Here is a 17,240-nt window from a genome sequence, read left to right on the forward strand (position 1 = left end):
GGAGAAGGGGAGAAAGGTCCCACATCTTGTCTCTTTCAGCAGTAATTCCAGTCTAACTCACAATGGCCATAATGTAGCTTGTTCTGAAATCATGCAAAATTAAAGTATTTTAATCTATCTCAAAGTTTCCCACTCCTAAAAGCACTGTTCCTGTTCAGGCTCACCAAATACAGAGTACAAGATCGCATCAGGGTCATCCTGGACTCAGTGAGATGCTTTAGGGTTTTTAGGGCTGCTGCTCAGGAAGGGTTTGCAGAAAGACCACAGTTTATGTCTGCTCAGGATTCAGGCTCTGCCTGAAGAGTGGGGTGGGTGCTGCCAGCTTGGGGAGTCCTGTGGGACACAGTCCAGACACCCACACACACCCAGCAAAGCTGTGCTGCTGGGCAGAAGTGAGATGGATTCATTCTGGGGGAGCAGAGCCATCGTGTGCCTGAGCCAAGGACTCTGGAGAGGGACTGAGCATTTTTGTCAAAGGTAGGAAAGAACAGGGGCTGGGCACCTCCTGCCAGGGCCATTGACTCCAGTCCTTCTCTTCCCAAATGCCACACTCTGGAGGTTGAGCCTTCCCCAAACTGGTCTTCTCATGGGATCACCTCTCTGCCCTTCAGGGTTCTGTCCTGCCATGGCCCTGTGCTGGGCTCTGGCTCCCTGTGGGGAGGAAAAGGCTGCACCATCCCCATCACCATTCCTGGACCCCAAAGTCCCAAATGTGTCTCACTTGCCAGCTCCTCAGGGACTGTTCCTGCTCCAGTTCCTGACAAAGGTACAGACAAACCCTCCCTGCCCCAAAACCCAGTGCAGCCAGGGCTTAATCCACGTTAAACTGGGGTTAAATTTGCCCAGAGCTGAGCAGGAGATTTGGTTCCTCTCCTGGACACCAAGACTTGGCTTTGAATGCACCACAGCAGCTTCTGGGCTGCACCACACACCTGAGCCAGGACATGAGGAGCTGTCTGCAGACCCCAGAGTGAAAGGTGAGGGGGCTGTCCAGCCCTGGGCTGGGAGTGACCACCAGAGCAGTCCCAGAGCACCCTGCATGGCCACAGACCCGGAAAGCAGCAGGGCTGGAGGAGGCCTTGGAGGAACCCAAAGGCCACCAGCTCCTCATGAAATGCTGAGGCATCTCTGCCTCAAACCCTGCCCCTCTCCAGCCCCTCACAGGCTCACAACAGTTCAACATCCGTGGCCTCTCTGCCCAGAGCAGGCAGCAATAATGGAAAACAAATCAGTGAACTTGGGAACGTTTCAAGCACTTCATCCTTCCAGGACACCAGACTGCTGATGAAACCCCAGCTTTGCAGGCACCATCTTAATGACAGGCCAAATTTCAAAGGCTTGCAAACTATTTCTTGTGCTGCTGCCCCACCCCCTCAATAAAAGGTTGCATCAGAAAGAGATATTTCCATAATTTATAGTAGGGGCATTTCACTGGGGAGACTCACTCATCTGTACTTACAGATACATTTAAGAAAATGCATCCTCCCACAATCCTGCGCCATTTACGACTATTGGCACAATCTGTAATCCTCAGTCTTCAATTAAGGGACACCTTAGGGTTCATTATCACACAATTGCTCCCTGTGAACCATGCCAAATGCTGTTTTGGCACAGAGCTTGGAAGATGAATTAGAAGGAAGTCTTCTCGGTAATGCCCGCTCCCAATTCCCATCAGCAGCCTTTATGCCCTCCTCTAGCCATTTTTTCCCCCCTCTCCCCTCTTTCCAAGTGGCTTTTACTATCCCATCTTTCAATGTCTCTCTTGATTCTCTGGAGGTATATTTAGAGATGCTACATCTCCTTTTCTTCCGGCTCTCAATGTGCCTCCCCCTCCTGGTTTTGCAGATGGGATCTTCTTTCCTCCCTTCCCCCGTCGTAAACCCCCACGGCTGCCTGGGAGCAGGGCACGGAGCTGCCTGAGGCTGGAGGAGCTCAAAACTCACATTTTACAAGAAAGGGATCCCTGAAGGAGCTGCAGTTATTGCCAGACTTGGCCTGGGCACAACTAATGCCCTCAACACATCTGAGAATAGCCGGAGCCACGTCCCTCCCATCCCTCTCCTCAGTGCTGCTCCAGCAACACCCGTGCAGGGACAGATCCTGATGGATTCAGCCACAACGCTGGGGAAGAGCAACAAGTCCAGAGCCTTAAAACCAGGGGCTGCCAACTCCTCAGCAGTAAAAGCCTTACAGGGCTGCAGAGGAAACCTCCTGGTGTTAACACAGAACATGCTGGGACCCTTCTGGCCCAAACAGCAGCAAACACAGAAACTTCCATGGAATCCTCGGTGTCACAGCACCAGGGGGATGTGACAGGGACAGAGTTTCTCCAGAACAGCACCAGGGGGATGTGACAGGGACAGAGTTTCTCAGGAATTAAAGCTGATGCTGCCCTCAGTGACCGCCCCAAACTCTCCGGGACGCAGCGCGAGGAGCCGGGAACAACGGAGTCCAAGAGACGGGAAATACTTGGCCCACAAGACACCTTGTGGAAATTTTATTATATAGAGTGTAAAATGCAACTGTCAGTCAAATAAAAAGAACACTTTTTTTTTTTAACACCATGCTCAACATTATCCAATCGTGGTTCTTTATAGTTAGACATTTCAAGCATAAGGAAAAATAAGGAAAGAACCCAAGAACAGTAAATTCAGTACATTTAAAAACGGAATGTCCCGCAGGGCAATTAAAAATGCAAGAAAAAATAGCTTCAATTCCGTTTTTCCTTTAAAAATACACTGTTATCTGTACAAGAAACACTACAGTAAACATCAGAAATCATATTATCCCTTTTATTAAATCAAAATTATTTAGCGCATACTGTGGTTAATACTAGATTCATTTATTTCTCTAGGTAATTTGACAAATATTAGATAAGAAAATATTTAAAAGAAATGAAAAAGCAGAAAACACCTTGGAATTAAAAAATAGTTACTACCTTTTATACGGTTTTATGTTCCACAGTGTTTGTTAAAGGTACTAATAGCAGATTCATTTTAATATTAAAAATAACAGTATTTATATTTCTGAGAGCATAGAAGAAGTTTTTTTTCTTTTCTTTTTTTTTGTTTTTCTTTTTTTTAACAAGCTTGGAGGTCTTAGATACATAAATGCAACTAGCAATGGAGACATGAAAACATGTATTGCTAAAAAATTAACACGTTTTTATATTACCCCTTTAGACTCTAGAAATTATACAAACCCTACAAAATGCCCCCCCAACTTGCAAACAGTAACTGTTTCAAATACAGAAATCATATCATTAATTACAATACATATCATAGTTCAGTTTTTTAAAAATGCAATAAAATCAAAGACAGCCAAGATACAAGAAATTAGAAGTAAAACATTTAATGAATTTACATATTTAAGAATATTTAAATACTGTTTAATTTTTTTTTTCTTTTTAAGATTTGTTACATACCACCTAAGACTTCCAAGCCACTCTTTCTGTTCCAACAGAAAAGATTGAAAATTAAAAGGAAAAAAAAAAACACACAAAAAACCCACATGTTGAAATGTCACAGCTCTGGGGTACGTTTTGGTGCCTGCAAATTCTCTGGCTTCTCTCCAAAAAGAATCCCGGAGGTTTTTTAATATAAATTTGGAAACAAAATTACCAGCATGTCCATACGTTTAGTACATTACTAATTGTTCCTGATTCTTAGAAAAGTTCAGTATAGATTATCCTACAGCTAGTGTTTCACAAACAGAAAAGTCTTCATCAAAATGTTGCAAATCTAGAAACCTCTGTTACAAAAAGGTTTTCTTCCACAACGATTCCAAGGAAAAAAAATTGCCACGAGGACGTTGTTCTACTGCTCCTGGAAAGAAAGAGAGAGGAGAGAAAAGGAAAAGTTACTGAGCAGCAGGAAATTATCCAAGCTGCCGAACCCTCCTCCCCAACACAGGTCTGTCCCCACTGCAGCTGAGCGGGAAACAGAGCTCAAAGGTTGCTCTGAGCTGCCACCAGAGCCCTCTGCCCTAACGCTGTCCCAGAGCTCTCCTGCCCTCACCAAACAAGATCTCTCTCTCTAGCAGGGCAGGCTCAGGGAGGAATGAAGAGAAGCCCTTTCATCATCACCGCGTCCAGGTCACACTTGGCCAGCGCCCGCGGCGAGCGCCGGCTCCACCTCGCTGGGGAGAGCAGCTGCTGGGGGCTGGCATCCACAGCAGCCTCCGCTCCTGGAGCCAGAGCTAAATGTGGAGCTGTGGGGACAAGTGTCAGACCCAGCAAAGTGCCCCTGTGCTTTGCACAAACTTTCTGCCGCTTTGTTTGCTCCATGAAGCAGCGAGCATGATTAGGATAAATCTCACACAACTCTCTGGTGCACTGAGTGACAGCTGAGGGGAGATTTCATTCAAAACCAGGTTAATACAAACTATTTTTCAATGGTTTTGGTCTCTTTTGGGACAGGATGAGCAGCACACAGCTCCTGTCCCAGCACAAGAAAAGGCAGTGCTTGCACTCCCAATTCTGGGATGTGTCAGGGCTGTGCTGCCTCACCAGCCTGGCTTCATCTTTCCTTTTACTTTAATTCCCCAAAGTCAAACAACTGCCTGGGCACTATAAGGAAAGGCTCCCAGGAGAAACAAATAACCTCCCAGTCCTCTCCCAAAAAACCCCTCACCCACCCTGTGCACGAAAATAAGACTTTGATGTTGAGGCAACGCTTCTGTAATCACTTCCTCAGCCACAAAACATCTCTGCTTCACCGTGTGAGCCTGAAGCAGAGTCCCTACACTAGGGCAAGGCCAATATACCCAATTGCCGAAGAGAAGGAGCAGAGGGGTTTGGGGAAGGTGAATACAGACCTGGCTGTGGGCCTGAGCCTGCCCTAGTGTCTGCCCATAGTAGGCAGCCTGCTGTCTGTAATACTCTGCCCAAGCCATCGTGTAGTCCGGCTGGGAACTTGCCTGAGAAGCAGCACTGGCAGCATGACCTGGAGGGAAAGAAGAAAAAAGGAAGAGATAAGCAATTCCAGAAGTCCAAGGCCAGGCTTAGGATCTCCTTTTGCCAAGCTTAATGAAGAGCCAGCCCCCTTCCAGCTGCTGCAGACACCTGACAGAGCGACACCAGCTCCGCTGCGTGGGATGGCAGGATGGGCTCCAAGCTGGACTGTGAGCGACAAGCCAATAGCAGGCAGAAAGCACCCAGAGCGTTCCTGCAGCTGCAGGGACAGGCTGACAGCCTGCACACCCCTCATCCTCAAAGGCACAAAGCCTCCAGCAGCTCCATGTCAAAGCAAGTCCAGAGGTCGGGATCATGCACTCCGTAACACGGCAGAGAGCCAGGCCTGTGACCTTCCATGAGCTCTCCTACCCTCTCACAACCCAGCTCCAGCTTCCTGGGTTTTGCCAGCAGCAGTTCCTGCATGCTCTGTGCTTCCCCAGGCAGGCTGGCTGCAAGCGTGGGCACGAGGGGCCCGGGGCTCAGCGGGAGCTGCTCCCCCGAGACGCGACAGCACAACCGAGAGCTTTCCGTGGGAGCACTACATGCACCATCACCAACAGGGCAGGGCCACAGGGCATCTGCAAAGGACTGGAAGCTAAAAACGGCAGGGATGGAGATGCAAGTCATCAGATTAGAGTTAACTCCTTGTGACAAGAGCTGATTCATCTCCAGTAAGCCTGTTTCACTCACTCTGTTTTTTGAAATACTCCTCCCATGCTTTGCTGTAATCGGGATGGCTGTTCTGCTGCTGGCTCTGTTGGCCTGTGCAAAGATGACAACAAGGGGCACGTCAGTATGGAACAGGTGACAGTTTCCAGCCAGTGACATCTACCTCTCCACTAGACAGGCCCTGGGTCTACCACAGCTGCCCAGACTTGACACTTCAGCTTCCACTTTTCTACAGTGTTGGGCATCTTCAGAAAAGCTTGAGTTCCTGATCTCACCTCATCTGCTGAAGGGCATGAAGCCAAATGTCATCCTGCTGGGACCTGCTCAGGCCAAAGCACATGACTGGGAGCTGCCCAGTCTGCTTGCACTCAGTGCAGGAGAGCTGAGACACCTGACACAGCTGAGATGTGTCACCTCCACAGAGCTGTCAAGGGAACAGCCATATTTTGAGTCACCTCACTTGTTTCTCAGGGGCTGCATCCTTCACCCCTGCTCTTCTCAGAGGAGCAGAGCTGAGGGACCCCTGTGAGCAATGCCCCTCCATACACCCTGCAACAGACGAGCCTCCACAGCACGACCTGCACAACTCTGGGGCAGCCACTCAGCTCCCGACTCCTCAAAGTGCTGTGAGCCCTGCACAGGACACAGCCAGCTCCACTGGCCAGGGGGCACAGCCAGCTCCACTGGCCAGGGGGCACAGCCAGCTCCACTGGCCAGGGGGCACAGCCCAGGCATCACTGAAGAGGCAGCCACGACATCCCAAACCACCACAGCTGCCTCATGGTGTCATCTCCAGACTCCAACACTGCTCCAAGGGAAGCAGTGCCAGCATCTCCTCACAGATCCCAGACATGGGGCTCCACCCAGCACAGATCCCCCATCTTTGAAGCACTAAGACACCTTCAACCCAGCACATCCAAGTACCACAGCAGGGAGAGCCAGGCCAGCCAGGCCAGGGAAGGATACCTGCCCTTCCCACATTTCCCTGGACCCCAGTGGGAGCACAGAGCACTCAGTGAGACACAGGACAGAGCAGCAGCAAACACAGCAACTGGGAGCTGCAGAGAGGCACAGCAGGAGATGGGAGCACAAGGCACTGGGGACAAGGAGAGAGGCAAGGACAGAGGACACGGGTGGAGCAGAGCTCTTCCCATCCCATCCCAGCTCCGTGCGCAGCCCAGCCCCGACGCCGGCCCGAGGGGGGCTTTGAAGTGGGGGGAAGGGGGAAAATAATACACTGCAAGTGTGAAGTGGGTGGAGGGAACAGGGCAGCAGTGTCCTGTCCAGGGGCATAAAAGCGGGTTAAAAGACTTGACCAACGCTACAAGTCAGGACCTTTTCTGGCAGAGGTCAAGGCTGCCTCAACTGTCCACCTGCTAATGCCAACAAAGGACCTCCTTCAATGCCTTTTCTTCTCGGAGAATTACAGTCCACAGCAGGCTGAAAGGACACGCAGCTAAATGCATTTCACAGCAAAATGTTTCCCCAGCCAGTTAATTTATTTAAGATGGGGGAAGTAATTAAAATCTAAATACATGTGTAGGGGGTGGGGGTCTGCCCCTCCTCCCACAAGGAGGGCACTCGAGGGAGGCTGTCCCCAGGACGCTGTGACAGGACTGACAGAGCTGTGACACACAGGCTGCAGCACTCCGGCCAGGGACCCTGCACAAGGCTGTTTTCACATTAAAAGTTGCAAAAGCAGGTATTTACCTATTTCTTACAACAATCCTCCTAGGCCTTGGTGAGCTCCACCTGGGCACCACTGCAGCAGAGAAGAGTGGTGAGGGTTCTTAGAGCATTATGTGTGTGTTCTCTCTCCTCAGCCTGCCTTCAGTGTGCAAACAGGAACAGGGAGCATCCTAAGCACACATGGAACTAGAGAGCCAACATCTTCCATCAGGTTCAGCTGCAGAAATAAAACACCTGCCTCCAAAGGGCAGGAGAGTGTGGGACTAAACCCACATGGGGAAGGACAATGGCAAGGCATGAAGCTCCAGGGGTTTTGGGAGCTACCTGAAACCTGACAGTGCAAAACTGCACTGGAGTATGAGCTGCATTATTGGTGATCAGGGGGCTCAAGGGGGCTGTGCTTCCTACACCAGGCTCCAAAGCCAGGAGGGGTGAGCCTGAAAAATGATTATCTGCTGCAGGAAGGGAGATTCTTCTTTCCCCAGCGACTGGTGGGTAGCATGAGGGGATATTTCAGGAGGGTGAGGAAGAAACGAAGTTACCAAGGTGAGTTTCTAACGGCATCTTACAAGGCAAAGAGCAATGCAGTTTTGTAAGCATTTCTTCCAAGACACTATGGAAGATAAAAGTTAAATAATTTTGTGCAGCTTTCCCTGCTGCATTGACTACTCTGCTTCCCAAAGCTCAGGGAAGTTCAGAGCCCTTGTGGTTGCAAAGCAAAGGAGCAGAGTAACAATTTTTCCTGTAAAACAAGTTAGTGAGAAAAAACTCTTCTTCAGTACCATACTATTCCACTCCTATACACAAGAAAAGTCCACTGAAGCCCAACACTGCATTTTAATGTGCTGAAACCAGAACAACTGCCAACCTTCTCCAAGACCCTTGAGCTCAAAGGGAAAGTCATCATCTCTGGTTGTAACTGCTAAGAGGGAGGACTCATCCAGAGTTTAACACACACTTCCCATGCAAGGTCCCCATGTGCCACCACAGCACACATTTCAGAAGTTAACAAAGCAGCACTGAGATTTCTAAATTTCACATATTCACAATGTCATAAACACTCAAAGGTGATCAGTGTTACAGGAAATCACAAGTGCAATTGCAGGCATTGTCCCTGCAATGATTCCTCTACCTCAGGCACTGCAAAGGGCAGGAATTTATACCAAAATTCAAAATCTGCTTCACTGCTAAATCAGCCTTAGCAGTGAAAAGCTTCTGCCATTAAACCACTTTTAAAATTAGCCCTCCACACACCTTTTGGTGCTTAGGTTTAGTTTAATGAGACCAGACAATTAAAAAAATTGTATTTCTTAAAATACTGTGACTGCTAAGGTCCTTTGGGCATTACCATCATCACATGAGCTTTGAGATTACCAAGCAGACATGAATCTGCTCTGTTCAGGGCAAACCATTCCTCAGCTGTTAGAGATACAGGATGATGCAGCTACAGCATCACCATCAGCATTTACTACTAGAATTATTCTGAAAAGGCCATTCCAAACTGCTCAATTTTGACTCAGACTTTCAGGAAGAAATGACCAGTACAGGAGCCCTCCCTAACCTTCCTCCCATTTCCTGCATCCCTCTCCCCTGTTGTTCCATCAGTCTGGAATTTGAACACGGAGAAAAGTTTGTAAGGAACAATTAAATAAGAAAATAAGCAAGAAATTATAAGGTCAAGAACAAAGAGATGGGAGGGCTCAGCACCTGTTAGGGGGAAGTGTGGTTAGCAAGTGCTTGCCTGGAGAATCCTGGGAGAAGAGAGCCACAGGCAGGAATGTTTTTGTTAAGAGAGGAACAGACAGTAAGGACTAAGTTTCTACCCAAAGAGCAGAAAGAGGCGAGAAGCACTTGCAACACAAAAAGCAAAAGTTTTCCATGTCCTTTAGCTTGTTCTGAGCTCAACCAGCACCACGTGCCTCCACACACCTCTCCTGCTCAGGAAATTGTTCTGCTGTTTTCACACACGTGGTCTCATGGCCGAACCTGCCTTTTGCAGGCACGAAGCAGAGGCTGCAAAGGGAACACCAACCCTTCTCCAGGTCCTGGTACTTACTTGGGACTTGCTGTCCAGGCTGCTGCCACGTCTGGTAGGTGCTGCCCCAGCCCTGTGTCACGAACGCCTGAGGACCACTGCAGAGGACAAAAAGCCATGCTCAAGTAGACAATAAAATACTTACCAAGCCACAGAGAAGTTGTCACTTAGCAGCTGCTGATCAAACAGGCAACATGGGAGCAAAAGGAAAGCTGTGCAGGTGTGAACTGCTATGTCCTGCCTTGGTATCAATCTGTTCATGAAGCCAAGGTGAAGATACATCACACTGAACAGCACTCCTTGTGCTCTATGCAGTTCAGGCTTCTTTCCATGCTCTCACTGCACTAGAGACAGGAATTTTGGAGATGCCAATACCTACCTGTGCATCACTTAACAGATGAAATCTTTCCTGTAGTCAAGCTTAAAGCATTAAGCTCACTTGCTTTTGCTTCTGAATGCTCAATCTTTAAAAGGCTCCACTCATACCCCACCCCTTCAGGGCCCTCCAACCCTTCTCCCAGCACTTTCTAGCTCCCAGCCATTCCCCCAGCCCACAGGTGAGGAGATGCAGCAGCTTACTTTTGATGAGGTGTAGCAGGTGCTTGGCTGAAGGGACTTTGACCAAATCCTCCAGGTCCACCCATGCTGGTACCCTGTCACAGAATCCACAAATATTTAATGCCAGCTCCAAGTACAGGGTGGAGGCAGCTACTATGAGTAGTAAGAAAGGAGAGAAGACAGCCTGGGACACATGGATCCTGAGGTTGGTGTCAAGCCTTCTCCTCTCAATTCAGCATGAAGGCAGCTTTTCAGCTTTGCCATGCCCCAATTCAGTATTTTCCATACTTTTTTACCAAAGTCTCCTCATTCAGTAGTACTGACTTTATTAAGCCTCAATACCACAGCACTGCATAAAGTGTAAGATAAGTCATCCTGAACTTACAGAGCAAGTTGAGTGTTTTACTTTCAGGATGATGCTGCCAGGACTGTCATTCTCACACAGTGACACTATTGTCTCCCTTTCAAAAATCTCCTTTGACAGCCTTTTCATACCTTATTACTGCTGTTCTTCCCTCTCATATAGCTGTATACACTACCCAGGATTATGTCAACAGTCAAATCCTTCTGGGACCATAGCAAAAATTAACCAAATGGATGCTGGAGGGCCATCAAGTTCAAGCCAGCTGCTAAGAGGCAAATGGTTCTGAAGCTGAACAACGCAAGCACGTGCATTCTGTGCCATCCTGTGAGTCCAGGCCTACATGAACCCAAGAGTGACAGCAGCATGTCTGAAAGGGACAGAGCAAGAGAGCAGAGGTGGAACTTACCCCAACTTTCTCATCTATGAGATGTCTAGCGAGCTCGATTTGCTGGGGGACCCCTCTGATTGTGAATATTCTTACACCAGGGTCTGTGTTTGGGGGTGGGTTTCTCTGCAGCTCCACGTGTGCTCCTGACTGCTGATTTATGCTCTTGATGTTCTCACCACCTGAAGAGAAGAAAGCCAAGACATTAGGAGGGATATTCAGCAGCTTTTTCCATAAAATCATATCAAAGTCAGGTCCTGGGAATGGATTACAGTTTCAGTCACCTTCTGTGTGCCTCAGGAGAGGTGGGCTGAGGATGGCAACAGCAAAAGAAACTGCAGTACCTGAGCTCCTGCTGCTCCTTTAATCTACTTCACAAGCATAACCTGAAATCTTGAGCTACCCTAACAGTTTTTGGGGTCATGGATGATGCTGCTTAAAGAACACACATCCCCTGCTAAGTGCCCACTGCCAGGCTCCCAACAAGATGCAGCAGGACTGGGATACACTTTGACAAAACCAGATGCAAAACCTGCACTGACTGAATTCCATTACTTTTGCATAGCTGCTCAAATCCTCTAGGAAGTGAAGGTCACCTGCAATCTAAACATGCTGGTTTTTCTTCTTTTTTTCCATCACTAAGGCAAAAAGCCACCAGCCACATAACAAAGCTTAAGCCTTTTCCCAAACACGAGCTGTTTGATAGGTTATTGCCTTAGAGCAGCCTCTGCTTACAAGGTTTGCTATTCACCCTGCAGCCACACATCCCTCCACAGCCATGGCAGCACACGATTCCAGGCTGTCTCCTGCTATGTCAGAGTTAGCTGGGCATGCAGTGAACATGTCTGGCTCGTTTGCCATCTGGATGCACAAGAGCACAGGAGTGCTTCCAGCAGGATGCAGCAGGGCCAGTCAAAGTGGATCTGATTTCCTCAAGACCTGCTAGGTCCTGGTCTCTTCATGAAATTTGCTTAACAAAAGCCTCAGCCAATGTTACAATGGTTCAATTCTTCTTTTGGAAGCTCACACAACTTACAGACCAGCTCCACTCAACTGGAGAAATTAAAGGGTGTGGGGAAGGAAGGGGTTTTACAAGTTTTAAATCACAAACCAAAAAATCACCAGCTCAAAGGACAGAGAGCAAGCAGCACAGAGAGCAAAGGAAACTAACCAGAGATTTTTGTTTGGTTTTCATTAAAAAGAGCCTCCAAAAATAAACGCCTCAATTTTGCTCACATTTCCATCTCTATACATCCAGCACAATTTCAAAACAAACTGTGGATGTTGCAGACACTTGTTCATTTCATTGTAATGGACTCGTGACCTTTTTAACATTTTAAAGCCTTCTTGGGGAAGGGAGGAGGAAAAGTTGCCAAAGGGCAATTAACTCTTTCTAAATGAATTTTTGAAGATGCATTTAACAAAAGATAATCATGTCACATCCCTGGGCAGACAACAGGGATTGTACTGTGCAGCCAAAAGCCAACCCACTTACTTTCAGTCAAGCATGGGAAAGGAGTAAGATGAAGTTTCAAAACCAAGAAGGTTTTTTTTGTGTGTCATGCTTTTGTCTGATGCAGATTTGTTTGAAGCTCTGGTTTTTACATATCGAGGTGAGATCTGAATCAACAGCCATTTCATCTGCTTAGGGAAAACAGAGGACCCTTTCAGGCAACACAATTTGAAGGAGTGGCACAACTTCTTTACTGGGTGACAGAGGCACAACCAGAGGTTGCTACTTGCACTGCAGACTAGTTTCTCCTTCCAAAAGGGGATTAAAAATCGAAGCATTCTCAAACTGGAAGCAAGGAGAATACAGATTTCAAATCATTGCCCCATTTAGCATTCAGCACCAAGCCTGTGGTTGTTGGGCCTGTTTCTACAGCAGCTCCCTCCTACACCACACAGCAGAATTAAGTCAGCTGCCTCTCCAGCTTTGGTAGGAGACTGCAAGCTTTACCCCCACTCCAGAAGGACTCAATGCCCTCGTCCCCTTCCCCTTGCAGCCTGGTACATGTGGAAGTGCTCCCTCCCAGCCAAGCCACCCTCCAGAGGATGCAAACGCCGTGACGCAGCCGCGGTGCCGGAAGGAATCTCCTCCCCACGGCGAGGTGACTGCTGGGCACATGGTGGCTGTCTATAGAGCATTCATCCCCTCCATTCTTCCACCTGATGGGGGGCAGGAGCGAGCCAGGAGTGGCCTCCCGGCTGGATGTGAAATGCTAAAGCAATTAATCAAACCTGCTCAAAGGCCGGGCTGACAAGAGCCAGGCCGGCCACGGTATCTGTCAGGGTTGCTGTATTTATCATGGAAATCCAGGGGGGCCCAGGGAGTCGGAGGCTGTTTCCAAGCACCACCAAACACAGACAGACTTTGACATGTGTATGGTGCTCGCCTCCACCCTTCCTCAGGGCCTTGGGGAAAGAAAAGCTGCACCTTCCCACCCTCTGGGGGAAAAAGCCATGCACAGGATCTGCAGGCCAACTCCTAAAAGCTCATGCTCCCAAGCTGAGATGTCCACAAGAAAAAGGCACCAGGTCTTCAGTCAGTATGCTGCAGAAATTGAGCTGAGAAACTTCCCAGCCTCCCTCTTTTCCCTGCTTCTGAAGGGGTCACATGGAGCTGGGAGCACAGGAGCAGTAACCAGGTCAGATCACACACACCACACCTGGGCGCCCAGGGCAGCACTCTTTGCTTGGGTGCTGATCTTGAGACCAAGCTGATGGCCCAGAGTCCTCAGCCAGATTTTACAGAGAAGGCCAACAGCCCCATCCTGTATCACAGCAAAGAAAAACACCCAGCAGCTGGAAACTGCTCAGAAACCATCAGGGAGTGCAAAGGTTTTGTAATTGGTCACTGTTAAGAAAGCCCCACTAAGATCCCCTCTGCCCTGCACTGCCCCACAGGCAGCAGGGGTGGAAATAACAAGAACTGCCTGTCTTGCATCAATGTGTGGAGAGTGCAGCACAACCATGCTGGTCCAGACCCCAAAAGGCAGCGCTACAGCCATCACTCACTTGACAAAAGTGAAGGCTGCAGCAGCCTAAGAGCACAGGCACTGTGAGAACACCGATTACAAGGTGGTATTACAATGCTACCAGCACTCAAATCACCATACAACTAGTAATTAGTCACTCCAGAAAGCTTCTGATCTGGCCAAGTAAGAATCCCTATTTTGCTGTTGTGGAAACAAAGGTAAAAAGCCACCCTTCACCCCCCAGTGAGGCTGTGCCAGGCCTTGCACTTGAATGCTGGGACATTCACTCCACTACCTGCATTTATCTTTTCAGCACACAGTGCTCTCTGCAGTCACAAATGCTCCACTTCAGTGCACTGCTGAACAACAAGTGACCTTTTCTGATCCTTTATTAAAGATGACTAATGGATACAGCAATAAAGTTTCATTATAATTTGATTTTTCTGTACATGTAAGTCTCACTCGTGGGCTTAAAATTTACTTTGCTTGATCTTTTGGCCAACTGGACTGCTCAGTGAGGACAAGCATAATCACTGCAATTTCTGCATAATGGGGAAAGCAGGTGGTTTTTCATACTGAAAAAAAGTTTTCAGGTTTGTGAACAGGCTTGTGGCAAAAGACATCATCTGAAAACAACTGCAGCTACAGGGCTGACCTGCCCATGTCCCTCGTCATCCAAGAGGGCAGGAGCTCAGGGTGCTGTGGGGACAGGCCCATGGCAGGGAACAGCAGGGATGTGCAGGAGGGAAAGAGGCCACAAGAAGTCTCACCACAAGCTGCCTCCTGCCAGGAACACTCAAAGCCACTGAAACTTGGCCCAATGCCCTCAAGTCTCTGCCTCCTTTTCTGCTGTAGCTTATCTATTCCTATTCTATTCTCTGCTGAGGCTGAAAGCCAGCTGTGATTACTTAAATACTAGTTCAGGCATATGTCATTCTTTCTGAAATAAGCAGATAGAAAAATGAAACACTGCCTTAGATAGGTCAGTGCATTAGCTCAGACACATCACAGCAGTTCAGAGCTAGAGAGCTTGTCTGCTCCTGGCTCTACCCTGAGTCTTGCCACTGCCCCATGTACTGCTCCTGCTCTATGACAAATTGAGTCTGCTGCTGATGCTCAGTTTCATAACCATTACAGGGCTGTCCTGATTGAGAGGATGACTCCTCATCCATCTCCTAAGCATGGAGAGATCCACTGGCCAAGCAGCCAAGGGGCCTCCCTGGCAGTGAACACGCTCAGCCAAGTGGCACAAGGTGCACCAGGCTTCTGTGCCAGGTCAGGTACCAGCAGAGGCAGAGAAATCCTCCTACTTCACTTCATTCATCACACACTTCAGGGGCTGGAAGCAGCTTCTGTTATTAGCACACTCAGAGACCTTCCATTTCCTCACACACAGAAATCCAGCACCATGAAATGACTGTTCTGCTTGTCCCTGATAAAGCGTCCTTCAAACGAATTCTCTGAAAAAAGACTCCACAAATGAACCTGCCTTTTCTCAGCCAGCTGCTTGTTATAAAACAAGCTTATTTGACAACTCTGCATTAAGAGCCTCTCTTACAGCTTGTGAACAACAACACAATTATGAGTGAGAACACCACAAAGACAACAACCACAAGCACTTAACAGCTTATTCCTATGCTGCATTCACCAGGCACTAAACACTACAATCACAGAAAACCCCAAAGCTTCACTGTTAGGCAGTAAGAACATGACCATCCTGAGAGAGAAGGATTGCAAGCTGTGGTATTTGGAGCCACCAAACCCACCTTTGCCTATAACAAGGCCACATTTGTCAGCTGGAACAGTGTAGGTGATTTCCTGCACGCCCCCAGGTGCTCCAACACTCCAGTCCCCACGGCCACGCCCTCTTCCTCTGGCAACAGCCAAGTTTCCAAAGCCATCTCGTTCCTTAGAAGGCAAAACATGTGCATCAGTGTCTTTATGCTGGCACCAATGCACATCAACAAGAAAATAAAGCCAGGTCAGTTAAACTGCATCATAATCAATGGCAATGAATTGAGATATTCTTGGACCTCAGCTTCACAGTCAAGGTTTAGAATGATGCCAAGTCATGTAGGTTACAGACTTTACATCTGCTGAAATAAACCTATAAATAAGCATCAACTACTAAAGGACTTTCAGTTTGTGATGGGGGGGTCTCTTTAGAGCAAACAATGGATCTTGGCACTGACCCACACAAAAGTTGCTTTCCAACCCTTTCAATCAGCACCCTGCTGGAATTACTCAGCAGAAATGCACATTTTCCAAAACTTCCAAAGGAAGCTTCTAAGTTCAAAGACACTTAAAGGACATAACCATTTTGGGTAAGTGATTTTTCCAAAAGCAAATGCTACGGGCAGTCAGAGGCTATCATGACAGACCACAATATTTAAGTGAATCACTACAGCAAGTTATGAAACCAAGTATTCAAACCAGGTATTGGGGCTAGAAGAGATCTCAAGATGGACAAATTACAGACCTTGCTGAACAAGTTATGCTCTGGTTTCTGAAATGGCCTAAAGCTTTAATTCCTCATAATGCAAAGGGAATATAAAACACCCTTCAAGAGTCTGCCCTAGTACTTCACCTTTCTTGCTCTTGTGTAATGCAATGTTGGTGTGTCTTAGAGCACAGTGACACAATACCTGAGCACTCAGCACTTTCCTGTGCCTCCATCAGATCAAAGGGCTGGAGTCTGAAGATGAGGCACCACTGAGCACTGGCAGGGCTCTGCTGTCTAACAGAGCCCCCAGCCACTGTCTGATGCTGATGGACTCCATTCCATCAGGTCACTGTTTCCAAACTTAACAATTAAACAGGAAATTGATGTGGAGCATTATATAATGATGCCTCATAGGCCTGGGAATAGAAGACCTTCCTAGAGTTCAGTTAGCCCACATCACATTAAGAGAACTTCCATCATAAAGAAACAAACCTCAAACCCAGCCGCTCTGGGCATCAGCATGTGCGCCCTACGATGGGAAAACTGAACACTGCTGCTTTTCAGAAGATGGCCTCCATCCCTCCATGCAACCCACATTCCCAAAGAGCCCTTCCAGAACCCACCTGTGCCGTGAGGATGAGCTCACTGATGATGTGTGCTGCGTGCTGACACCGATCGGGGAGCCCCATGACCTGCGCGACTCTTTCAGCGCTAATCCCATCATCTGTGGAGAGAGGTGGCAAAGACTCAATTAAAAGCAGAAAACATCCACTCACCAACAAAAGCTTCCTTCCAGCACCAACACTGCTGGCAGCATTTTCACACCACAGAACTATCCCAGGAGCTACTGCTTCCCTCCACCTTCAGCCCCTCTTCCCTGGACTGCAAGAAGACAAAACCCAGCCCGCACTGCAGAGGGAACAACACTCAAAAGAAAACACTTTCAAATGTCAAAAAGCTATGAAAGAGACTGATATAATTTTAAGAGGAAAAAGGCAGCTTTGATAGGTGATCAGACAGCCAAGGACCCAGAGAAAGTTACTCAGAATTAATCAACTCCTGATCCCCAAAGGCTTTAATGTCCTGAAGGAGAATTCTTTAACAGGAAACAAAAGATTTCTGTTATTTTATTTATCTGTGTAATTACCACTCAAGACATGACTGT

General features: G+C 48.0%; 1 protein-coding gene across 3 annotated transcripts in view; it reads right to left on the reverse strand.

The window, feature by feature from the left end:
- Positions 1-2,466: 2,466 nt before the first annotated feature.
- FUBP3 (far upstream element binding protein 3) overlaps positions 2,467-17,240 on the reverse strand; it is a 39,139-nt gene continuing 24,365 nt past the window's right edge. For 2 of the 3 annotated variants that reach the window (XM_030231251.2, XM_030231252.2), the window contains exons 12-19: positions 16,699-16,799; positions 15,399-15,540; positions 10,676-10,836; positions 9,927-10,000; positions 9,369-9,445; positions 5,645-5,716; positions 4,816-4,943; positions 2,467-3,824 (exon numbers count right to left, since the gene is read on the reverse strand). In XM_030231251.2, coding sequence (XP_030087111.1) covers positions 3,816-3,824; positions 4,816-4,943; positions 5,645-5,716; positions 9,369-9,445; positions 9,927-10,000; positions 10,676-10,836; positions 15,399-15,540; positions 16,699-16,799 — 764 coding nt within the window. In that variant the 3' untranslated portion in view covers positions 2,467-3,815. The remainder of the gene's footprint in view (positions 3,825-4,815; positions 4,944-5,644; positions 5,717-9,368; positions 9,446-9,926; positions 10,001-10,675; positions 10,837-15,398; positions 15,541-16,698; positions 16,800-17,240) is intronic. The other variant, XM_030231253.2, reaches the window with a different exon arrangement.

Source organism: Serinus canaria, chromosome 17 (assembly GCF_022539315.1).
Source record: "Serinus canaria isolate serCan28SL12 chromosome 17, serCan2020, whole genome shotgun sequence".
Taxonomy (NCBI): domain Eukaryota; kingdom Metazoa; phylum Chordata; class Aves; order Passeriformes; family Fringillidae; genus Serinus; species Serinus canaria.